Raw genomic sequence first — 23865 nt, 5'->3', positions numbered from 1 at the left:
TGTGGAGTAGAACCAGGGGAACGGAGGGCGCCGGTCCCTTCGAATCACACACACTCAGTTATTTTTCTCTCCAGTTTATTTTTTTAGACTAAGAGCAGAGTATGAAAGTCACAGCCAAAGCACTTGAAAAAGGCCCAGGATGGGTGGGGACCACGTGGGGTGGGCAGGGCAAGGTCCTGGGATCTGGCTCCCAGCTCAGGGCTGGAAGGGAGGGGCGTCGTTGTCTCACGGTCTCCAAAAGTGTCTGTGCGTTGCATAGGTCCTGTCTTCACAGAAGACAAAAGAGGGGCCAGGGGGTCCCCGGCGGGGGCCTAGCCTGGTGGGAAAGGGGTCTGAAGCTGGAAGGAGGGTCAAGGGAGGCCGGGGTTAGGGAGGGAGAGGGACTTTGTCTGTACATTATATATAGAGATATAGAGTCTGTACATGCCTGCCTGGCACCCCAGTGCCCACCCCTGCCACCCGTCCACTGCCTGCCTCCCTAGGGGTATCTACTTGTAAACTTGGATTTGATCCAAACCACAATCCTGCAAGTGGGAGTGGGGGGAGGGGGACGTGCTTATTGCTGTAAACAGGGGAAGGGGCAGCGGGCAGTGCTACCCCCTTGCCCATTTAGTCCCCTCCCCATGTTCTGTCCCTGGAGGAGAGTGATGGGGCACCTTTCACGTTGGCTTGCGCTCTCTGGGGCATTTTTGTCTCTCTGGGGGGACAAAAGGGGGGGGAGCCAGGGGTCAGGGAAAGGTACCAGGGGGCAGGACGTCCTGAGAACTGCCCTTTATGGCCCCAAATTTGGTACCAAACATTACAGAGCCACAAGGTCACCTGGGACCTTTGACTGTCCCTGTGCCTGGTCCACTACAGTGCCCTATCCGGAGGGAGGGGCAGAGGGAGTGGGCACAATGCATGGTGCGGACCCCACTTCCAGCCATGGGAGGGGGTGCAGGCCCCACAGCTAGGCTTCCCGTGGTGAAGAGGCCAAAGACTCCTGGCTTGTTCTCAGCCCCGCCCCATCTCTCCCCACCAAGGCAGGGGACAGAGCTAGGAGGCCAAGAGTGTCATGAGAAAGAAGGCGATGCCCACGGCCAGGGGCAGGTGTTCCCTCTTGGGGCTGGTCCCGCTGATGCTCTTCTCAAGCTTGGGCACCTGGGGGTTCTCTCCCTCAAAGTCTTCTGTGGAGAGATGAACAGACAGACTGGTGAGGGCGGGGCTGCGTGCCAGGGCTGGGGCACGCGGCAGCGGCAGCAGCGGTGGAGCCAGGGACGTGACCACCCACGGGGGCAGGAAGGACCAGTGTCCCAGGGGATAGCATGCGAGGAGAGCAGGCACCGGGGAGGGGGCTGCGATGTCAGCAGTGGCCACCAGAGGGCGCTGCGCAGACTCACCCAGCACGTTGATCCTCACATTGGGGCCCATGGTGAACTGGGGGAGAGTGGGGACCGGCTTCTCCCCGGAGTGCGATGCTGCGGGGTGGGGTGCGGGCGGGGAGAGACGAGGGGAGAGTCAGGGCCAGGACCCCCTCCCCCTGCTACAGCTGGGGAGCAAGCCCCCCTCGCCTGTGCCCTCCGCCCCCACCCACAGGAAGCCAGGGGAGCCCCGAAGCAGGGGAGCCAAGGATAGGGGTGAGGCTGGGAGTCGATGATACTCACTGGAGGCGCAGCAGACGAACACCTTCATCCTCAGACACTTCCAGTGCAGGTTGTGGGTGGGCGTGGCTGGGGAGGAGACCAGGTCTGAGTGGCTTTCTTCCAATCCGTGGCCCATGCCCTCCTCCCCTCCACGCTGCCCTTCCTTGGTCCTTCAGTAGCCCCTACCCTTTGGACATTGGTAACGGTGGCTCTGCTGTAAGCTTTCGATGCCTTTTGGGTCCCAACGGACCCCTGAAGTCCCGACCCAGGAGTCCCTCATAGGAACAGCGATTCTGAGGCCCAAACTTGGGACTGTCACCAAAGCCCTCTCTTAGCCTCACAGCAATGACTGAGCTGAAGCCCCCAGTCCCCCAGCTCATCCCGGGCCTCCCTCTCAGCCACTCGGGCCCCTTGGGACTCCATCCCTGGCTGTCAACTCCGGCTAACTCTGGACCCCCCCACCCCCCGCCGCTGTCACTTACAGATGTAGTAGTACTCGTGGCCGGCGTGGAACTCGTAGCCCAGCGAGAAGGCGCTGTAGCGCTGGAACTTCTCCGAGAACTTGATGGGGCTATGGGGGGCGTGCGGCCGGTTGCATTCCCAGCGCTTGAAGCCCTGGCTGGCGTTGCAGGTGCGGTAGCCGCTGCGGCTCACCATGTAGAGCACGTACTGCTCCCCGCCGCCCGGCCCGGGGCCCGCTCCGGGGCCCACCCCTGAGCTGTTGTAGTGGGGGCAGTAAATGTCCAGGTAGTCGTTCACGTTCACCTGCACGGTGTAGCCCTCTCGCCGCAAGCTACGGGGAAAGGAAGCGGGTCAGAGAAGAGAAACCCCGGAGCCAGCCCGCCTTCCACACACCGCTCCCTAGACCCTCCCCGGGGGTCCCTGGAGTCCCCCGACTCTTCCTCCAAGCGCCCTCTCTTAGCCCTGTCTCTGTCCCCAGGGCCCTAAAGCCGCCAGTCTTTCACTATCCCGGGCCCTCGCCTTCGTGGCCGGTCTTTCTCCTGATGGCCACCAGGGGGTAGCAGAGGCGCAGGGAAGCCCGGCCTGCTCCCCAAGAAGAGGGAGAGGGGCGGGGGAGGAGGAGCGTGCGCCTGGGTTGCCACAGAAACCGCGCAGGCCCCGGCGACTCCCAGACCCAGGCCGGGTTTCCTCCGTCCATCCCCCCCTTATTTACCCGCTGGGAGGAAGGACAGAAGGATGGGAGCGAAAGGTGAAAGTGGGAGGCATCCCTTCCGTGGGAAACACACCCGCCATCGCATCTCCCAGCATGCTTCCCTGCTGCTGCTGCCAGTCCAGCCCCAAGGCCAGTCCGACAGGACTTGCCCTCACATACACACGTATGGCGGCTTCATGCATATACACGCACAAGTTCCATGGCACAGGTACAAATATGTCCACCGCCTACTCAGAGGCGGCATACTCTGGCTAAAAAGCTAAGCTGCATGTGTGCTGAGCCACATACCAGTACTAGTTGACCCCAAGACATTATCACTGGCCTCTGTACCTTGATTCCCACTTACCTCCACCCCAAGGCCACGGGCAATTAGGTCCCCAATAACCTGACACAACAGATCAGGGAGCCGACGGGTTCGGCACCAAGGCCTCATGGCATCATGTCAACACTCAAAACTTCTGTCTCATTACAACCCACCCTTCTTCCTCTACCCCGGGTGCTACTGCCCCAATAACCATGTTCAGCCAAGTAGTGGGCACAGTGCCCAGATACCATGGCTGTATCTCTCATGTTCCGGATCCTTCTCTGGAACAGAGAAGCAGATGCTGGATCCCTAGTAATCCCTACCTGCCTTGCTAGTTACCATCCAAATGATGGTCTGAACACCCTTGATTGTGGTACTGATGGGAGAAACCTCTAAGTGGACAGAGGGACGTGGAGGAGTGGGCAGGGCTTTTTTCTAGTTTTCTTAGGGTAAGAAAGCACACATATTGTCAGTGAGAAGGGAGTATGGTGGACACAGAAAGACACCAGGTACCAGGCAAAATGTCAAACCTCTGGGGTCCCTAGTCCCTGGGAATTCCCCGAGGGGAGGGACTGGCTCTCTGTGTCACTTGGTACCACCCAGTTCCATAAGCAGTAATTAGATCAATTAGGGAAATGAACTTGGAGGTCTGGGCATGAGATGGGGCCTTGAGGGTCCTTCCCCACCTTACTCCACTTCCCTGGCTTTGCCTATACTACCCCCTCCCCAAGCAAGCCCTTCCAAACTTGGCAGTGAGGTGGATAGGTGAGAGCCGGTGTTTGGGCACCCAAGTGGGCATGGGCACAGCCTCCTTGAGTCATCAGGAATGCCACCAGTCCCACTTGGTTCCCATGGGAGTGATGGGTCACTCAGGCCCCTCCCTGGCCCTGGCACTCAGGTGGGCAGGAGTCTCAGCCTGGGGCACTGGGAGCAGGAAAACGGGTTAGACCAGGCCTGGCTCCTAGCCGCCTCCCTAGGCTTGCCCGTCCATCCCAACCTCACACAGTCTCCTGTTCCTCCCCTCAGGCTTTGGGGAGGGGGCCACCAGTGGCAAGATGCCAGGCGTGGGGCAGTTGCACAGCCACACTAGGGCCTCTGTCCTTGAGCCTCGCCCATCTTTCCAGTCCCATTCTGAAGGAGCCCCTCCCTGCTGCACCACCTGGTTCCTCCTACAACACACCCCATTCCAGCAGGGAGCAAAGCCAGCTCCAGAGATATTCCTACAGGTACCTGGGTTTCCTCAAGCGGGTGGGACCAGTCTTACAAAAGGTCACTGGGTGACCACAAGGAAAGAGAAGCTACTTCTTACCTATCCCTGTGCTAGGTGGCAGGAGAAACCATGAAATGTTCTCCAAAGCTGGGCACGTGGGAGAAAGATCTGCCGATGGGATGGCGTTGCCCAGTTGGTATCTGGTGGAGGGGGGTGGTGTGGAGGGACAGCACAAGGTCTGGCCAGGAATCCCTAGGGCAACTCCGAGGAGACTTGTCTGTTTGGCTTGGGCGCTTTAATTGAATCTGTCATCCTCCTTCGCCCTGGCAGTGAAGAGGGAGGTGCCGCTAAGTCCCAGCACAGCTCCGCAGTAACTCCGCCTCCAGGGCCCCACAGCCCCATGGTAGGTGGGCTGCGATCTGGGGGCAGTGCTGCGTCCAGCACCTTCAGGTAGTTTTCTACCCCTCCCCTTCATCCTCATGTTGCATCCTCTCTGTCCCCCAGAAAGGAGCGTGTCCACACGTACCTAGACCGGGTGCCCCCTCGCCCCGTTATTTCAGTTTGTCCCGGTTCGCACCACCCTCGAGGCACGTCTCGCCCCCTTATTCCTTCAGCACCCCGCCTGACCCCGCTGGCCCTGAGTGTCCGTGGAGGGAGCTGGCTGGGCGGCGGGGGGAGCGGGGAAGGAGCAAGCTTCTCCCCCCGGGGCAATTAGGGGCTGGTAAACACGGTGTCTCACAAGACCAGGGAGGATGGGAAGGATCCCAGGGGGGCTCCAAACTTGCTAGATCCCTGTCCCCGGCCTCCGACGCCCGGGTGCAGAGTTAAGGGAGTGGAGGAGAGATGTGGAGAGACCTGCTTCTTCCCTCCAGCGCGCGCCCCCGAGGCTGCGCGCCGCCCGCTCCAGCAGGCGAGGCCAGACCACGTGTGCGCGGCGTGGGGTCCGCGCGCGGGGCTCGGGGGTGGCGTGGGGGTGGCGATGGGGCCGGTGGAGGCGGCGGCGGGAAGGATCGCGGGGCGGCGCGGGCACGATGACACCCCCGCGCCCCCCAGGCACCGGGGCCTCCACACCCCGCGGGTCCGGGTCTGGTGAGCCAGGTCCTGGGCCTGGGGCTCCCCCGGGCCGCGTCGGGTGAAGGAGAATCTGCGCGCCCGACACCCCCGCCCCTTGTCCCTGCGACAGCGGCGGCGGCGGCGAAGGTTTATTGATCTGCAGCGGCGGAGAAGAGCGAGAGACCCGCCGAAAGCGAGGCACAGAGATGGAGTGAGACACAGACACACGGGAGAGGAACAGAGACGGATTCCCCGGGAAGGGAGAGGGCGGAGCGTCGGGAGAGAGAACCAGAAACCGAGAGAGGGGAGAGGAGACTGGGAACCGAGGCTTGGAAAACGGGAGAGACCCAGAGGCCATCAGAGAGGCCCACAGATAGTAGAGATGAAGCCCGAGAAACGCAGAGGGGAGAATCAGGGACGCAGGAGGATGCAGGGCAGGAAGTCGGAGCCAGACAACACAGAGAAGACCATCAGGGACGTAGTAGAGCCTCAATAAATATTTGTTGAATGAATGTGTGAATGAAAGAGATCCGCAACAGAAACATTTCAGATAGACAGGTAAGGGGACAGCTAGAGAATGGTGTTCCTAGGCTTCTTGAGACAGAATACTAACACCTCCTTAGATCTGCAAAGAAATGAAGCACAAGGCAGGGGCAATATATTTGGCCATCAGACTCACACCCCTCCCAAATCAATTCTGGGCTCAGGGGGCCCCTCAACTTCACATTCTCATGCTTCCCTCCAACACAGTCCTTCCACCCCTAGTTTCTGGGGCGCACAGGGAACAGGTCTTGCCTATTCCGGGGGCCTAGGCAGAGGGGCTGAATGGGGGCCAGAGGACTAGGTCGTGGCTGCTGTGCAGAGGGTACTGCCCCCGGGTCTGTCAAAGGAGGCCGCTGCACGTGTCCCACCAGCACTCTCTCACGTGACCCTCAGGAGGCGGGGTCGTGAGACCCTCCCACGTGACCCCAAGGGGCAGAGACCCTCCGCACGTGATGGGAGGTGGGAGCCAGGAGCCAGCTCACGTGACCGGGAGGAGGGGGCGCGGGAGCCTGTGGCTCGGCCCGGCCCCGCCCCCAGCTCCCCGGCCCTCTCCACTCCCGGCTCCGGAGCACGTCGCTCTCACGATTTATGGGGCCGCGGCTGCCGCAGTGAGGGAGCCGGGGAGCCCGGGCGCAGCGGCAACAAAGGCCCGGGAAGCGAGGCGGGGGCGGCGGCAGCCTCTCGGCCGGGTGCGTGCCCCCTCCTACCTGGCCGGTCCAGGCCCGCACGGGAGTGGAGCAGGCAGAAAGGAGGCTCTCGGAACCCGCACCCCACCCCCTTCCGGAGCTTTCACCTGCGCCCAGGTGTGCGCGGGGGAGGACAGTCGGCTCAACCCCCAGGCCATCCCGCACCTCTCCGCCCCGGCTTCCCCTAAGAACGTGGGGTGCCCGAGGGTGCGGGGAACCCGGGCCCCTCACCTGCGAGCTCTCCACTCCCGGCCAGACTCGGCCTGAGCGGGGGTCGGACGTGGGAGTCTGGGGGAGGGGCGAGCTAGATCCAGCCGAGAAGTCAGCCCTTGGCGCCCCCCGGAGATCCTGGAGTCCCGCTCCGGGGGGGAGGGGCCGCATCCCCACCCCCGAGGTTTCCATGGGAAGCGAGAGGGGGGCGTCGTTGGCTCATCCCCACCCCCAGTCTGACACTCTGGGCGCGAGGAGGGAGCGAGGGGGAGGCGCAGAGCCCCAAACAACAAAGAGCGGAGCGGCGAGCGACAACCCCTCCCCCGGAAGGTTGGGGGTCGCGGCCGCCAGGCCCTCCCGGTCGTCTCCCCTGGGGTCTCGCCATTTGCTCCCTAGTCGCCCCCAGGGTGGGGAGCTAGAGATCGCGCTGCCGCCACCGCCCGGGCAGGTGTGACAGTGACCCCCCACGTCCCCAGGGATCCCCCTACCCACACACAGACACACTCGGAGGCGGCCAAGGGTGATACACACGGCGGGTCCGCGGGGAGGAGAAGACAAGGGCAGCGAGGACTGAGCAGAACGGGGACCCGGCCCCGCAGCCGGCCCCCGTCCGCCGCGCCACACACCCCGGGAAACCACACGGCGGCCCCGACACTCGTCCAGACCGCGGCGGCGCCAACAGCCACCCCAACCCAGACGCGGCCGGCCACGCGGACCCCGACCGCAGCCCCCTCCCCAATCCGCCGCCCGCTCCCACCCCCAGACGATCGCCGACGCAGACACACAAATCACACTCAGACACACACGCACACTGACAGCCGCGCACGCCCGCTCACACTTGGTGCCATACGCCGATCCCGGCCCGGGAGTGTGTGTGTTGCGTGTGTGACACGCCGACATCTCCTCCCTTCTCTCCCCGGTACCCCACGTACCGTCCTAACCAAGCAGCAGTCCCCAACTCGGCGACCCAGCCCCGGTACACCCTAGCGGGTCTATCCGCACCAGCAGGGCGGCCCACTCCCCTTGGTTCCGGGGAGGCGCTGGGTCGTACTCCCCGCCTCAGCTCGGTACCCCACTTTTAAAAGCAAGAGTACTAGGCAGCACCCCTTGAAACCCTCATGGCCGAAAACAGGTCATCCCTGGGCCCCTAAATGCGGCGGCCTATCCCCAGCACCCCAGCGCCCCAGATGCCAGCCCGACCTACGGGAGTGCAGATGCGGGGGTATGGGACAGGGGCACGCTGCTCCCGAGGCGGGTGGGGGGAGGCCAGCGTGGGGTGGGGGCCCCCAGACTCCTCCGCACGGCCTGAGCGCGCCTTACTACACACCAGCAGCCTCGCAGACCGCCCCCCGAGTTTCACAGACGCCCACGGAGTGCATCCCCCTCTCCCTCGCTTCCCAGCCCCCAGCTCTGCTCTCCCAGGACTCCCACCCGCTGCTCCCCCAGGACTTCCTGGGCCCCCCAACTCCCCTCTGGCTGACGCGGGACTTCCCGGGCCCCCGACTCACTGCTGGTTGGAGCTGTTCCAGTACACCGCATGCCGGTTCCCCAGCGCCCCCCCGGGCCCCTGGGCCAGCAGCGGCAGCAGCGGAACGGGCACGAGCAGCAGCAGCAGCAGCAGCGGAGCCGCCGCCATCCCCGGAGCCGCCGCCGCCGCCGCCCCCCGACTGAGCCCCGCGCTCCCGGCTTCTCAGCTTCCCAGCTCCCCGCTGCCGCCGCCGCCGGCCCCCAGCTTTAGGCCACGCCCACAGCGCTACCCTCCGCCCTCCTGGGCGCGCCCCGAAGCCCGGCCCCCGGCGCGCTCCCGCCAGGCCCCTCCCCGCTGGAGCCGGGAGCGTGCGGCGCGTGGGAAGCGGGGGCGTGCTGCCCCTTCGAAAGGACCAGCGCACACCTAGGTTGGGTGCTGCGGCTGGTCCCGGGTGCTTTGCTCCTTCCAGGCTGGAATCCACAAGACAAGGATTTGGGATTGTGGGCCCACTCATTTCTAGGATAGAGCGAAGGAGTCTTGAGAAGAATAATTAGGACTAGACCTCCTTCCTGTCTGAAGAATTGGACCCTCTGCTCCCTCCATGCCACTTTTCCTTTGTGCATGAGTCAGGTGGACACAGAAGAGTAGTAGAGCCCTCAGGTGGATCTGAGGACCAAGGACCTGACAGCTGGACCTGGAGCCCCCAGCTGAGCCTGAGACTTGTTTTTATTGGAGGTGGAGTGGATCTCAGCCCCCAAGAATGTCAGTAGTGGGTATAAGCAGGGTCTTTGGCAGTCCAGGGCCCAAGGCCCAGGTGTGGATCTGGGCAAGAGCCAGCTGAAGCTGAGCAGGGTTTCCTGGACATTCACAAAGAGATCCTCATTTGCTCTCAGGCAGGCTCCTTCCAGGTGGGCCATCTGTGTCCTCAGGCACTCCCACTCCTACTCCCAGAGGTGCTGACTCTGAGGGCAGAAAGTAGATGACCTTGTGTTTCAGCTCTCACCTCAGCCATTGTCCTCACAGGGACACCCAAGCACACACATCTCGCAGACACACACATTCAGGAAAATGTCACAGACACCCAGAGGCAGAGAACATAGAAACACAGTCACCTGATGCACAGACACACAAACACACATAGGTAAAGTTACTATCCACTAGAGTTCTGAAGAAACACAGGCCTGTAGACACAGAGACTAGAAGCACACACCCAAACTCATACACACACAGAAAGGACACCCACGCAAACCCACATGCCCCCTCTGAAACAGACATACTTCTTTTCCCAGGAAGTAGGAATCCAGGGGAAGGATCCTGAATACAGATCTTAATTGTCTATCCCTTATCACTTCTCTTTGGAGAGGCTAAGATCAAGAGTGACTGGGCAGAACCAGGTTTGACTAGGTTCCCAAGACTCACCCCAACCACCTGTGGCCAGGGAGGCAGGCATGATGCTATTTTGTTACTGTGCTTTAGGAGAGAGGATACAGGGGCACCTCCCATCTGCTTATCCTTGTCAGGACAGGGTCCTGACCACAAGATAGTCTCAGGTGCAGGGTTTGGGGGAGGGGAAATGCCATCCAGAAGAGGCTCAGGAGGGCTACCAGGCAAGAGCAGCCTCTATCCTCTCCAGGCTTCTCCCCCCACCCCCAGGAGATCTCTCTTCTTATGAGACAGAAAATAAATTAGGCCCCTTGGGATGTGAGTGGGGGACTTTGCAAACTGCTCTCCTGCCCCCAGACTCCTCATCCCCGGGAGACTTGTTTCACCCAAACGATGCTAACCTGCCTACTCCAGGGGCCACAAATCCCAGTCCCTATCCCTGGCCCCTGATCCACAAAGGTAGGCTTCTTTCTGTTGGGCCCACAGTTGGCAGAGAGGCTGTCCGTATTCACAGTGAATGGGAGCTTGCTGCTTTGGTCCAGGACTTTCGATTCCATTTTTGAAAACTTAAATCCATGCTTATAGAATTTGGGTCCTGCTTAAAGATTTGGGCCCTTTTCTGTAAGGCCCAGATACTCCTCTTTAGAATCTAGCACACCCACATCCTCCCTCCAATAATAACTGAGCCCTTCCCCTTGAATCTGGAACCCTCTCTGTAGGATTTAAGCAACTTTCTTTATGGGGTTTAAGCCTGGGTTTTGAGTGGAGGTATTCTCTGTGGGCCTGTGCCTGTGTCCATGGGACCTGATGCTCTGTCTACCTAGGCCTCTGTTCCTGGGGCTGCTGACTGATTGGGGCCTTTTATATGGATTAGAAGAAGCACCCCTCTATGCAGACTCCATCCTGAGGGCGCATCTCTTGGCAAATGGTCCCTTTGTGCAAAAACAAAGGTGTTGCTTCCTTCAGTGGGAGGTGGCCCTCTGTGTCTCCCTGACTTAGTGAGGGAGCTGGGGTGATGTTAGCCTCCTCTTGTCCCTTGTGTGGCTCCTTTGTGCTGTCTACAAACTGTACAACTGTGGGTGTGGAAGTCCTGTCTATAGAATGTGCACCTCCACCTGTAATGCCTAGGCCTGTCTATAGGCCTCTACTGACACGGGGACTGGGCTTTTCTGGGGAACAGGTCCCTGTTATAAGATTTTGGCCACTGTCCATGCCTGGGACCTGATCTGAAGGTCCAGGCCTCTCTCTGGCATTTGGGTCATGGAAGGATCCAGTCCCCTATCAGTGGGGTCTAGGCCCTGATTTATGTCTGTGATTTGAATCACTCCTGACTATGATTCACAGTAGGATGCATATTTGACTTGCAATCCAGTGTGCCCTTGTTTGTATGTGTGCACACACAGTGAGTTTTATGAAGCAATACTTAACCTTAGTATAGAGGATGCTCTTTTATATTTTTTTTCTGCTCTATTCTTTTTTTGGTAGCAGGGATTGAACCCAGTGGTACTTAACCACTGACCCACATCCCCAGTCCTTTTTATTTTTTATTTGTAGACACAGTCTTTCTAAGTTGCTGAGGCTGGCTTTGAATTTGTGATCCTCCTGCCTCAGCCTCCTGAGTCGCTGGGATTACAGGTGTGTGCTACTGCATCTGGTTTCTGCTGTATTCTTAAAATGAAAATAATGATAATAATAGTGAAAAGCTGGTAGAGAATCATAAAATTAATTTCTTGACTGCACCTCCCCCAGTGGGTTGCAGCCTATGGCATAAAACACTGGTGCAGAAGACCCAGCTGATCTCTGTGCACTGAGGGCCTCTGCAAGGCTGGGGTTGTCCCTGTAGGACTAGTCCTCTCTCTAGGGCCTCTAGCCTCTTTTCTCCTTACCTACAGGCTCTGTCTTCATCTCCCTCCATCCCTGGAGCTTGCCAGAACACTACTGGCTGCCATGAGGTCTCCAGGAACACAGAGCCCAGGCCCCCTGGGAGCTCTCTGACAGGGTGCCTCACTCTCCCCCATCCCCAGGGCACAAGGAAGCAGGGAGCTGAGCAGGTCTGGGACAGAGGGAGATCTCAGGCTGTGTGGCCCAAGGCAGCTCCGGGACAGCGGGTGGCAACCACAGAGCTGAGCTGTGTTCAATAAATCATGGAGGCTAGGGCCTGGGGGAGGGGGAGGTCGGAGGGAAGGGGGGGCATGGATAAATAATTCATTAAACAAATAAACAAGGAGCCTGTGAGATGGAAGATCGGGCACGCGTGTGAGCAGAAGCAGCCGCCAGCTCCAGGCATGAAATATTCACAGGTTCTGCACCTTGCCCAGGGCCCATGTGTGTGCCCCAGCACCATGGGCTGTTGGTGCCATCCTAACCCGGGTGCCAACAGAGAGGGTGATGCACGTGTCTCTTGATTTCCACGTGTGTGTGTCAGCATGACTCTGTGGTGTGCTACCCTCCTTGAGTTGACATGGTACCACCCACATGGCTGACAGCAGGGGACACAGTGCACTGTGGTCCACGACACAGGAAATTAGGAGGCAAGGCTTGCCTGGTAGGGTCAAGGAGCAATGACCTTGGATTCTAGTCTTGCCCTGATTCCTCCAAGGAGTTCAGCAAGCCAAAAGGCCTGAGCCTGAGCGGGGTGGCACTTTTGGGGTGCTACATTAGAGGAGTGTGTGAGTCTTCTGCATCCACTTTGAGAAAAGCTCGGTGGGAGGCAGCATGCTTCACGGAAACAGGGGCTTGGGCTTGAATGCTATTCCACCCCTCTCCAGCCGCTGATGACTAACTTCTCTGGGATTATTTTCTCATCCATTCACTGGGGATAACAGCATTTCATCTGTTTGAGGAGTGGTTGTTACGTTAAGATCTACAATATCTGACAAGCACTGAGCACAGTGTTTAGGGCCCAGAGGGGGCTTGATTAGCGGAAGCCTTTTCTTCTTTCTTTCCCTCATGCTGGTGATGGAACCCAGGGCTTCCTGATGTCAGGCAAGTGCTCTACTTCTGAGCTATATCATCATCATTCTTATTAAGAATTGTTTCCTGGGGCTGGGGCTGTAGCTCAGGGGCAGAGTGCTTGCCTAGCACATATGAGGCACTGGGTTCGATCCTTAGCACCACATAAAAATAAAAAAAATAAATAAAATAAAATAAATAAAGGCATTCTGTCCATCTACAACTGCCAAAAAAAAAAAAAGTTATCTCCTAAGCCTGCGGATGTAGCTCAGTGGTAGAGCACTTGCCTCGCACATGCAGGACCTTGAGTTCAATCCCCCAAACCACACACACAAAGTTAACTCCTGCCCTGTGTAATGGCATGCCTGTAATCCCAGCAAATTGGGAGGCTGAAGCAGGAGGATCACAAGTTCAAGGCCAGCCTCAGCAACTTAGCAAGACCCTGTCTCAAAATAAAAAATGAAAAGGGCTGGGGATGTGGCTCAGGGGTAGAGTGCTCCTGGGTCCAATCCCCAGCACCCTCTTCTAAAAAGAGTTATCTCCTAGCTCTGCCTACTTGGACCTGTCACAGACTCTCTCTTCCATTTGTTCCCCCTCATTTCCAAGCTTCCTTAACAGCTACCACAGGAGGAGAGGGGACTTAGTGCTTGGGAAGTAGAAAAAGATTATATGAACTGAGGGGAAAAGGAAGTTACTATAAAAAAAAAGAAGACCCCTCCTTGACAGTGTGGAAGAAGGGGTCCTTTACCTTCTCAGAACCCAGAGCCTCTTCCTTACCCCTAAAACTCTCCCTAGATCCAGAATTTCACTTTCTAGAAAGTGACTATTAAGGAGAAAGAGGGAAATGGAGTAGAGGTCTTTGAGCCAAACCAGACACACCCCAGCTGGTCTTCGGGCCCCATCTTCTCCCCGGCTGTCAAGGGCTTCCCCAGCAAAGGTGACTATGTCTGGGCAAAGCCCAGAAAGGTGGCATCCCAGAGTGGGTGGGGAGAATCCAGGCTGGAGATAGCCTTGGAGGGCTGGGTGGAGTATCTGGAATCTTCCCAATAGGGCCTAGCATTCCCCAGCCCTCTGTGTCCCCTGGAAAGGATCCGCTCCCTGGAGGAGAGAGCCAGCAGACAGGTCTGAGCCGGCCTGCTCCTCCACAGACAGGAGCAGGTGGGGGAGGGGCCTGGGATCTTGGTGAGGATTGGTATCTGTAACCCTCATCTCTCCTCTGGGGAGTCGGGGCAGAGGGGTCTGTGACCCAGACTCACCACACTGCAGCCTGAGGCCCCGTGTTTTGCCTCTTGCTTGGCCAGCCTGCTGCCACTTGGAGAGCTAGGAGTCTGGGTCCCCAGGTGTGAACATATTTCTGCCCACCCCTTCCCAAGAAGCCAACATCAGTTTTCCACTTCCCCTCCCCTGGGCTGGGCAGGTTCAGGCCAATCTACACAAGAGCTTCACAGCAAACATTGATCTGTAACAAAACCACAATATGTGTTCAGAAGAAGGGATTCCAGACACAGAGAGATGCAGGGAAGGTACATACCCACTCAGAAACAGACGTGCAGATGCAAAGCATACAGCTCTGTGGAAGTAGACACCACAGTCCTGAAAACTCATGTCCACATGGACCCATGCTGTGTCAATTTCACGAATATTATTAGCTGTACACTTTTCCCTGCCATAATTTCATCCTTCAAAATCAAAGCTTTCTCTGATGGCCCATTTCCTCTGTGTCCCCATAGTATGTGGCTCTCTATTAGCATTTGTGTTTGGCATTATAAGTATTCATTGGCCAGTTTGTCTCTGAAGATTACTTAAGGGAAGGGATCTTGTCTCACGCAAGTGTGTATCTCCAACATCTAACATGCAACCTGGTATTTAGTTAGTAGGTGAGGTGTTTACTAAGTAATTGTGAGCCAATGAACAAAAGAATAAATGAATTTGGAGAACGGACATTCTTTCCTTGAATCCCCAGAATCCCCCAGAGGATAACCAGCGGATGGGATCCATGCCTCTGGCCCTGCCTTCCTGTCTCCAGGTGCCTGACCTCACTGTTTCTCAGCTTTTCCAAAGGTCCTCTTTCCCCCCTTCTGCCCTCCGTGTGAAATTATGAATCGGAGTCCCACCTGAGGGCTGGTAGGCAACGTAAGGGTTAATAACACCTCATTAGTGTTTAATTGGAGGAAGGAAGCTGCTCTGGCACCAGACAGGTGGGCAGGCCTGCCCCTTGCTGGAACCAGGCATCCCTGGCTTCAGCACCCCACCAGGCCTGTTGGTGATTTGGCCCTGGAGACCCTCAACCCAGCTGGGGCACCTCCCCCCACCACTTGCTTTGCCAATTTCCTCTCCAGGCAGTACAGACCAACACTCCCCATCTGTCACCAAACATCCAGAGGAGGAGGCAGCCTCCTTATCCTTTCTCCTTTAGCTAGGCTTTGTCCCCTCCCACCTCTAGGAGACTTTGGAGAGTGGGAGGAGGGGTGGGGCATGGCGTGAGACAACTGAGGAATAGATTAGAGAGCTACCGAGGGATAGATTCCAGGAAGAGACAAGCCGAAAGGGCTGGGGATGTGGAGATGTCTGCCCAATTTGACCTTAAATGAAGAGAATGCAAATGAGATGCAGACGATATGCAGACGAACACAAGGATTTCGGAATTGACATTCCTGGTGGCAGCGGTGGTGGCAGCGGCTCGGCACCCAGGACCCCAACGCTGCCGCCAGTAACCCTCTCCTAACCTTTCTGGGTTAAGTGGCGCTGACCATTACTTCTAAAAAAAAAAAAAAAAAAAAAAAAAAAAAAAGGTCTCTATAAGTGCTTGGTTGGGCTGGGCTGCTGGGCCTGGGAAGCTGCGCTTCACCCCAGCTTCCTGGCCCCAACCCAACCACCCACCTAAGCTGAGGAAGCAGCTGGGGCAACCACCACTCTTCAGGTTATGCGCTCGGACGCACCGTCGGTTGCTATGGGGACCCCCTCTTCGCTTCTAGGCCTGAACCAATGGGCACTACGGCTGGTGACCTCATGCCCCAGGCCCCGGGATTCTATTGGCTATTTGGAATATCAAGCGCATCCTTTGCCACTGCGTCACAGCTGGGGATCCCCCGACGACCCCAGCTAGCCAGGCTGGCTGAAAGAAAGGCGGGCCACGAACTTACAATGTGCTGAGTGCACTAATGGGCAAAGACGGAAATAAAATAGGAGGGGTTACAGAAGAAGGAGAGGGTTGCTCTTGAGAGGGAAGGGGCGAATTGTGACCCCGGAAAGTGTGGCGCAGGATCCAGGTCGCAGCGACCCCAGCTCGCAGGCCTCAGGCCAGGGAGACAGGGCGAGGTGAGGCTGAGTGGAGTCTTTGAGTCTTGTTCTGAGAGACTTGGGCAGGCCCAGCAATTTGAAGGCCCCACCCTCAGCTGTCTAACGCCGTTGAGTTTAGGGGAGATCGGCGACGCCCCAAAACTTGCAGGCCTGCCTAGACTCCTGGAACCGCGCCCTGGAACACGCCTCGAGGATTTCTGGTGGGTAGGGCGCGGTGCCCAGCGCCTACAGCCAGTCTCGGCCCCATGAGCCAGGAGCCCCATGAGCGAGGGCGCCGGCCCGAGACTGCCGTCCACGCAGGGTCGGGACTCAGAGGAGAGCGAATGGAAGGAGGCCCGCGTGGCCGGAGCGCCCGCGGCAGGAGGCTGGGTTTGAGAGCCCCCAGCCCGGCTCCTGCGGTCGCCCAGGACCCGCCCTCGCACCTGCAGAGAGCGGGCGGCCGGCGAGGGCGTGTGCCTGTGTCAAGTGTGCGCGTCCGACTGACGGAGGGCGTGTGTCTGGGTGCAGGCGAAGGCGACTGGGCCCCGAGTCTTTCGCACATGCGTTCTTATCAGTGGCGGATCCGCGCGCCAGCCGGACTCGGGAGCGCGCGCGCCTCCATCCGCGAAGACGGGGTGCCTGGGGCCGCAGGGAGCGGTCCGAGAACCCCGCCGTCTTGAACCAGGGTGTGCGCTGCTGCCCGGTCCTCCCTGGCCTGCACGGGCTGGTTTCTCTGGTGAGGGGCGGGGGGGGGGGATCAGTAGAGTCGGTTTCCATGGCAACATACTGACACCTTCACGGATGACGGTAGAGAGGAACTCGAACCCAGAACCAGAAGATCCGGCCACAGCTCCTTCAGCTCAGCTACATCCTCTCTCCTCTGCGCCTCAGCCCCCGCTAGGGATCAAGGTTTGGGGTGAGGGCCATAACAGAACCACGCAGGGACACGCACCAATAGACGCAGCATTTTCTGAAAGTGGCCTCGAAGGCGGGGAGGGGTTGACTGAGTCGCCTCCGTCGACGGTGCTGCCCCCCACCCCGGCCTGAGACAGAGCCCTGGAATGAACGTGACGGGGACTGGCAAAGACGGGCTCCAGGCGGTGGGGAGAGGGCCCTGCCCCTTTCCAGAGGGGGACCGAGGTGTGACCCAGGAGCGCCAGAGGGCGGGGGAGAGGTGGGCCATCTCAGCATCCCGGCGTCCGGACCCGGCGCCCTCCCGCTCCCTCCTCCCCGTGTTCACACGCCGCCTCTCGCTGCCGCAGCCCGGCCGAGCTAATCAGCACAACATCCACCTATCGATCGCGGGCGGGGTGCCAGGCGGGCCGGCACCTCGCCAGAGGAGGCTGCGGGGCACTGGGCGGGTACGGCACAGCTGCAGGGGAAAGGCACCCCTTCCCCTGTCTCCACCCAGGGCACCGTTCAGAGAGAGGGGCCCGGCTGGGCTCGGGGGTTCGTAGCCTCGCCCGCGAGGTGGGAAGAGACCGTGTTGGCTGAGAGCAAAGGGGGCCCTCCCTCCTCAGCCCCACCCCCTCCTCCTTATAAAAGCCAAGAACAAAGAGGCCGCCGGGGAAGGAGGCTTTGATCTGACCCCACCTTCCAGTTCTAGGCCAGGCACCGCCCAGAGTGCCCTTGGGGAGGGGGAGGGACGCCCAGCTCGCAGGGACCCAGGCCTCCTGAAACCCAGGGGCTGTCTTTTCACTGCCCCTTGCTTTTGCCCCGGCATCCTGTTAGGTGCTGCCAGTGCTTGGGTAGTGCCCCAAGCGGGTGGGCTTCCAGAAGCACTGCCCCCTCAGTCCAGGAAGCGGCTAGGGAGGTAGAAGAGGGTGCCAAGCTCCACAGCTGCTGCTGGCACCCACCCACACTGCCCAGAGGGGTGCCCACTGAGGCCTGGCATAGATGGCCTGGGCACAGCTGGCATGGAGGTCAGGCCATGCCAGGCTGAGAGTACATGCTGCAGGGAGTCTTGGGGTCAGGGAAGGAGCCAGAGGGCAGCAGGTTAGGGAGGGCAACAGAAAGATGGGTGCTTTATTGAAGGCTTGGTCCAGACACTTTATAAAAATACAAACTGGCATGAAATTCAACCTTATGACAAGTCCGTCTTCACGGAAGACAAGTGAGTGACCCCCTGGGGACGGCAAGGTGCTGCCCCAGGGAAGAAGCCTAAGGGGCACAGAGAGCAGGGCTCTTCCTTTGCCCTGGGCCGGCAGTCCACCTGTCCCCAGGTCTTCTGCCTTGGCCTTGGTGGCTCAAGGGTTCCATCCCACTAAACCCCAATCTTCTCGAGGAGGGAGAGAATCATCAGGCAGCGGATGAGGCTGTTTGTCCCGTCTCTCCTCTGGGGTGCCCGGGCTGTCTACAGCTCCTTTGCAGCTCTTCTCCAGCTGTGACGAGTGGGCAAGGCTCCCACAGGGGTCACCTCAGACCCTCTGACTTTCTCCATCAATGCTCCATTGTGTCTGTCTGGCTTGGCATCCCCAGTGCAGGTGGCAGGGACCTGCCCCCGAGGGCCTTGGGAGGGCTCTGGCTCCACGGGGCTCACAGAACTCGAAGGAGACGGAGGATGGGGAGCAGCAACAGCAGCAAGAGACAGAGGGGGCTGGGAGCATGTCCCCCTCGCCACCCTGACGTGCCACTCTCTCCAGGGCTCCCAACTGGATGGGCTGGCTCCGACTCTGTAAGGAGGGGGGTGGCACTGATGGGTCGGCCCACTTGTTCAGCAGCCTCTCTTCTGGCCTTTCCATTACCTGTTCACTAGAGTCCTCCAGACCAGTTGCTGCCCCCCAATGAGCCACTCACCACCTCATCCTTCCTAATCCCAACATCCAAGTGTCCCCCAAATAAGACAACCAGTAGTCTCTCCACCTTCCAAGTCTCCTCCACTAAAGACAACCGGTCCAGCCTCGGCCTTGCCTAGGAGATCCCATTCCCGCAGCCCAGCTTAAAGAGGGGTACAGCAGGGCTGGGCTGTGGCTCAGTGGTAGACCACTTGTCCCACATGCATGAGGCCCTCGATCCTCAGCACCACATAAATAAATAAAATAAAGGTATTATGCCCATCTACGACTAAAAAAAAGGGGGTGCAGCAGAAGCTCCCACAGTGCTAAACATGGGAGAAAAGTCCCAACTTGAAGCTGGACCTGGATCCCTGAGAGCCTGATGCTCCTAGATTCTCCCCACTCCTTCCCTCCTCGACGGAAGGTTGCTCCCCACCCCCACGCCCACTTACTGCCCTCCTTGCAGCACACAGACACCTGGAGCCTCAAGCACTGGCCAGGACTCTCGGGAGTTGGCACGGCTGGGGGGAAATTGGAGGAAAGGAGTTAGCACGGGGAATCACCCTTCCTATGCCCTAGGCTGCTGTCGACCCTCCAGCCTCCCTCTCTCCTGTCCCAGGAAACCTTTCACTTAAGTTGGTGCCAAACTCAGGTGGCAGCCCCACCCATGCCATTTTGCATTTCCCTAGCATCCCCTTCCTTCCTGGCTCCTCTAAGTCTCTCCTCTTTGCTACAGCCGCACTCTATCCCCCTGCTCAGTCCTGGGCAGCAGCAGAGGCAGGGAGCCCTAGGCCTCTCCCCAGCTTTCCCAATAGGTGTGCGACGTGCCCCTGGTCACTCACAGATGTAGTAGTAAGTCTCTCCAGGCAGGAACTCGAAGCCCAAGGAGAAGGGTGTGAAGCGCTGAATCTTCTCTGAGAACCGAACAGGGCCAAAGGGAGCAAAGGGCAGTGAGCACTTCCAGCGCTGGAAGGCGTTTGGCCCCTCTGCGCGGCAGGCCTTATAGCCAGGCCAGTCCACCATGTACAAAGCAAAGGTCTCGGGCCCCTCCGGGGGCCCTGGGCTTTCATAGTGTGGGCAGAAGATGTCTAGGTAATCGTTGAGACCCAGCTCCACCACAGCGTCTCCTCGAAGCAGCCTGTGGGCACAGGGTGGCATGGGCTGAGGGGTGACGGCACAGCACCGTCACCAGGTGACGGTGAGGGTGTACCTCCTCAAAGATCCCTTCCAGCCTCTCTCCCACCCACTGGAGATGGAGGAGCACGGGGAGGCCTGAGTGCCCCAGAGTGATAAATCTTGCCAAAGAGTGCAAGGGACAGCTGGGCTCATCCATCCACAGTTCAGAGAGGTTAAGAGATCTCAGCGCCCACAGCACACGGCTTCTTTATGTGGGGGGAGCCAGCCACTAGCCTACCTTTCAGGGAGGAGCTGCCAACCCCCTCTCTAGCCCTGATGCCCTTTCCGCAGCCTGGCACCAAGTCTTGCTTGGTAAGTGTTAGGTGGACGGAGTCTATGAAGATGCTGAGGTGGGGGTGGGGTGCTGGGGCAGCAGGTACGGGCACACAGCGCAGGTACAGGCAGGGCTGAAGGCGGGCGATATGAGGACCCTTAGTCCCTTTAGACCCCAGCCCAATGGTAAAAGGAATGTCGTGATAAGAAGAGTGAGGGAGAAGGTATTAGGTGCCTCAATTTTCTTTTTTTGACCGGAACAAGGAAGTGCCAGGCGTGTAGAGAAGCCCCCTCCACAAACTACCCCATTTTCAGCCTTCTCCAGACCCCCTTCCTCACCTCTTAGGAGCTGCCTGAGGGAGCTAATAGAGGTGGGAAGGCTGGACAGGCCACCCTCCCACAGAACCAAATACTGAATGACCCATGGCCCTGACCCCTACACACACAGTGAAACTTGATTTATGAAAGGCCTCCAAGAGTCGCTCAATGGGTGGTCCCGAGACCACCTGCCTTAAGAGGTCCAATTAGAAAGGAAGATTCCTGCCAGGAGCAGTGACCCAGGCTGGTAATCCCATTGACTCAGGAGGCTGAGGCAGGAGGGTCACAAGTGGGGCCAATTTAGCAAGACCCTGTCTCAAAATAAAAATTTACAAAAGGGCTGACATTCAGTGGTAGAGTACCCCTGGATTCACTCTCCAGGACAGTGATAGGGGACATTCCTGAGCTCAACCTACTAGAACATAAGTTGAGCAAGGACAAGGTCTTCACATGCTTTGTTCTGTCCCATCCCCAGTGCCTGGCAAAGTGCCTTGCACAAGGACGGCTCAGTGAATATTTGAGGATTGCACAAATGAGCCTGAAAGCTCAGGGGTGGGGGCTAGAACATAAAATCTTAACAGGTCCTCAAGTGGTTCCCAGGTACTGTTCTGGAACAGAGATAGAGGAATTCATTCTGAGGACAATAGCCTTTATCACTTGTTACTAGAATTGTAGTGACTTTAACCCTGCCCTCTCTTGGACCTGAGCACTCCCAGAGCACAGGGTCTTCGTTTTTCTCATTGAGCTAATCCCCAGCAACCTAGCACAGGTCCAGGCACACAGTATGTGCTTATTAAATGTTAGTGAATAAATAAACAGTCACAGATTGTCTGAAGTAGAAAATCAGAAAGGAAGACAGATGGGGAAGGCAGAGAAGCAGGGAGAATTGGGGAGGATGGAAACAGCAAAAAATACCAAGGTTCAAAGAAAGATAGCTCAGGAGAGAGAAAGAAATAATCGTTTGTATCTGTACAGCTTGCACCATTTTTCACATGCATGACCTCAGTTAGCCGGCCTGACTTCCCAGGGTACTAGGTATTATTAGCCCATTTTGCAGGTGACATAACTGAGGTTAGGGAGGTCAAACAACCTGCCCAAAGGTGATTAAACTAGTAGGGCAGGGTCGAGACAGGACAGAAACAGGACAGATAAATGATCCAGATGGAAGGAGAGATACTGAATGAGATCAGGAGCCAGAGAAAGCCAGAGGGGAGGCCCAGAGAGCCTGAGAGTAACCCATGCTCTTGCATAAAAGTAAAGCCCCCCTCCCTCATTCTTGGTCCACCGCAGCTCAGGCAGGCCAGAGGCTGGGGATCACGAGAGAAGCGAGGGGGGCGGGGCCCGGAATACAGGCCGAGGACCCCCAGCTCCACGCTCCCAGGCTCCACTGACCTCGGCCAGGGTTGGGGTCCTGCGCCCGCCCCCCAACACGTGCGGGAGGGGGGAGACCCAGGGCGCGCCTTGCCCCTCCCCCACCCCTCCCCCGCCGGCTCAAACAAAGGAGCCCCGGCGCGCCGCCGGGCTGAGGCGGCGCCGCGCAAAGAGCGAGTGGCGGGCGCGCGCATGGCCCGGGAGCGCGCGGGCCCGACTCGGCTTTCGCCTGGTTCGGCCCGGCTACCTGGGGTTACTGGAGTTCCAGTAGATGGGGTGGCGGAGGCTGGAGGCCCCCCGCAGAGGGGAGCCGAGGAGCGCGGCCCAGAGGACAGTCCGCAGCAGGGGCAGCAGCCGCATCGCCCCCAGGGTCCGGTCTGGTCGGGTCCGGCGGGTCCCGGCCCGCTTCGCAGTCTGAGCGAGAAAGGTACAAAGTGGAGAGGGGGGGTTGTGGAAAGGGGGGGGTGGTGCGGAGACTCCCGGGCCACGCCCCCGGGTAACTTTCCACCAATGAAAACCTGTCTCCGCCTCTGCGCTCGGAGCCAACTTTGGTTAACCCTTTGTGCACCGTGTCTCGCGCCAGGTTAGCCAAAGGTTCTACTGAGGCCGCGCCGCACTGCCACCGGGCGAGAAGGAGGTGGCACTTAAAAACTCCACTAAGAATGTTTAAGGGAAGTCTTGTCTTTCTTGTCTCGTTAGTATGAGGTAGAAAGTCTTATTAGAAACTTGGGAGACTGGGCGCGGTGGCCGCCACCTGTAGTCCTAGCTCCTGCAGAGGAGGCTCGCTGGAGCCCTGGGATTTGAGGCAGCCTGGGCAGTTTAGCAAGACCCGGTCTAAAGAGAGAAGGAAGGAAGGAAGGAAGTAAGTAAGTAAGTAAGTAAGTTTGGGAGATTTTAAACGAGCGAGCATACACCCTTCACCCAGATGGGGAAAGTGAGGCACGAGCAGGGATCCACCAAGTCTGTCCAGCCACCTTCATGTTCAGCCACCCCCTTTTTCTCAGCACATCTAGGGCCACTGAGACGAGAAGGGACAAAGAGCCTTCTCTGGGACACACCTGTCCCCACAGAGCCTTAGGGGGTGTGCTAGATGCCCACTTTGGGGTTGGCGCCTGTCCCTTTCCGTCCCACACCCTCGTTCTGGGCAGGGGGCCCACGCGGCCCCATCCCGAGGACGAAGTGATGAAGTGGTTGCGGCCTGTACAAAGCACCTTTGTTCCCGAGCCCTCAGGTGGGGGCGGGGGAGGGGCGGGAGGCAGGTGCGCGGCCTTGGGATCGTGGGAGCCGCCGCCCGCTCCGCCCCGGCTCCGGGCGCTGAGAATACCAGTTAGAGTCACTTTTCCCAGCCACTGGTGGAGGGTGGGGACGTGGTCCCACAGCTTGGCTGGCTTGTAGATCGACAGCCGTCTCCGGGGACCCGGCAGCATGGGATGCGAGGACTGGGAGACTAGGGGTGGCAACCGGCGAACAACTCCCTGTGGTACAGGATCACGCTGAGAGTCACCCCAGACTGGGCAGAAACAAGTCGGGAGCATCCGCGGGACACAGGCTGGTAGACCCAGGCTGGGACTCCCGCCCGCCCAGCAAGCCCTGGTCTGAGGAGGCAGCGTCTCCTGGCGGCCAGACCTGGAAACGCAGGAGGGGCGACCCGGCTTCCCAGAAGGAACCCTGAGACACGCGGTCAAGATCTCTCTTTATTGCAGCAGAACAGACAGGCTGGGTGCACCTCCCTCAGCCCCATCCAGCCCCAGTCCCCCACTAGCCCCCGGCTGCCGCTATACCGGCGAGTCATCAGGGTGCTGCTTCACAGCGCCGACGGTCTTGGTTCCCTAAGGCTGGGCATTACAGTGTCCATGCTCCGGCTTCTCCAGTCATTGTGGGGGACTCCAACGGGGTTCTGCTTCTTTAAGTCCTAAATCCGAGTTGGAGGCAGCGGGACCTCAGGAGAGGTCAGAGGTAGAGCGAGGATGCTGCTGGAGGCGAGGATGCTGCTGGAGGCGAGGATGCTGCTGGAGGCGGTGGTGCTGGCCTGGAATTGGGGAGAAAAAAAGGTCACCCCCTTTCCCAGA

The 23865-nt window shown here is 58.8% G+C and overlaps 1 protein-coding gene across 2 annotated transcripts; it reads right to left on the bottom strand.

Annotated features, from left to right (window-relative positions):
• Positions 1-696: 696 nt before the first annotated feature.
• Positions 697-23147, bottom strand: LOC308655414 (ephrin-A3). Of its 2 annotated transcripts, XM_081305528.1 has the most exons (6): positions 23008-23147; positions 22551-22630; positions 22044-22210; positions 19501-19796; positions 19111-19179; positions 17894-18556 (listed from the first exon to the last, which is right to left on the bottom strand). In XM_081305528.1, the coding sequence occupies exons 3-6, from the start codon at positions 22154-22156 to the stop codon at positions 18420-18422; spliced, it is 615 nt and encodes a 204-aa protein (XP_081161654.1). In that variant the 5' UTR covers positions 22157-22210; positions 22551-22630; positions 23008-23147; the 3' UTR covers positions 17894-18419. The 2 variants fall into 2 exon arrangements, with proteins under 2 accessions (XP_081161653.1, XP_081161654.1); XM_081305527.1 differs by lacking the exons at positions 17894-18556; positions 19111-19179; positions 19501-19796; ... (1 more) ...; positions 22551-22630; positions 23008-23147 and adding exons at positions 697-1166; positions 1380-1457; positions 1644-1709; positions 2105-2415; positions 8311-8445.
• Between the last annotated feature and the right edge of the window lie 718 nt (positions 23148-23865).

Source organism: Spermophilus citellus (assembly GCF_964194105.1).
Source record: "Spermophilus citellus genome assembly, chromosome: 9".
In the NCBI taxonomy this organism is placed as follows: domain Eukaryota; kingdom Metazoa; phylum Chordata; class Mammalia; order Rodentia; family Sciuridae; genus Spermophilus; species Spermophilus citellus.
Note: the sequence above shows the minus strand (reverse complement) of the source record. Positions and strands in the feature narration are given on the sequence as shown.

Bases quoted from the DNA above. Each gene is read 5' to 3' on its own strand.
- LOC308655414 (XM_081305527.1), bottom strand. From the start codon at position 8,438: ATGGCGGCGGCTCCGCTGCTGCTGCTGCTGCTGCTCGTGCCCGTTCCG. The intron at 1,710-2,104 runs GTAAGTGACAGC...TCTCCTCCCCAG, and splicing joins CCACGAGTACTACTACATCT to CCACGCCCACCCACAACCTG. The intron at 1,167-1,379 runs GTGAGTCTGCGC...ATCTCTCCACAG, and splicing joins TGTGAGGATCAACGTGCTGG to AAGACTTTGAGGGAGAGAAC.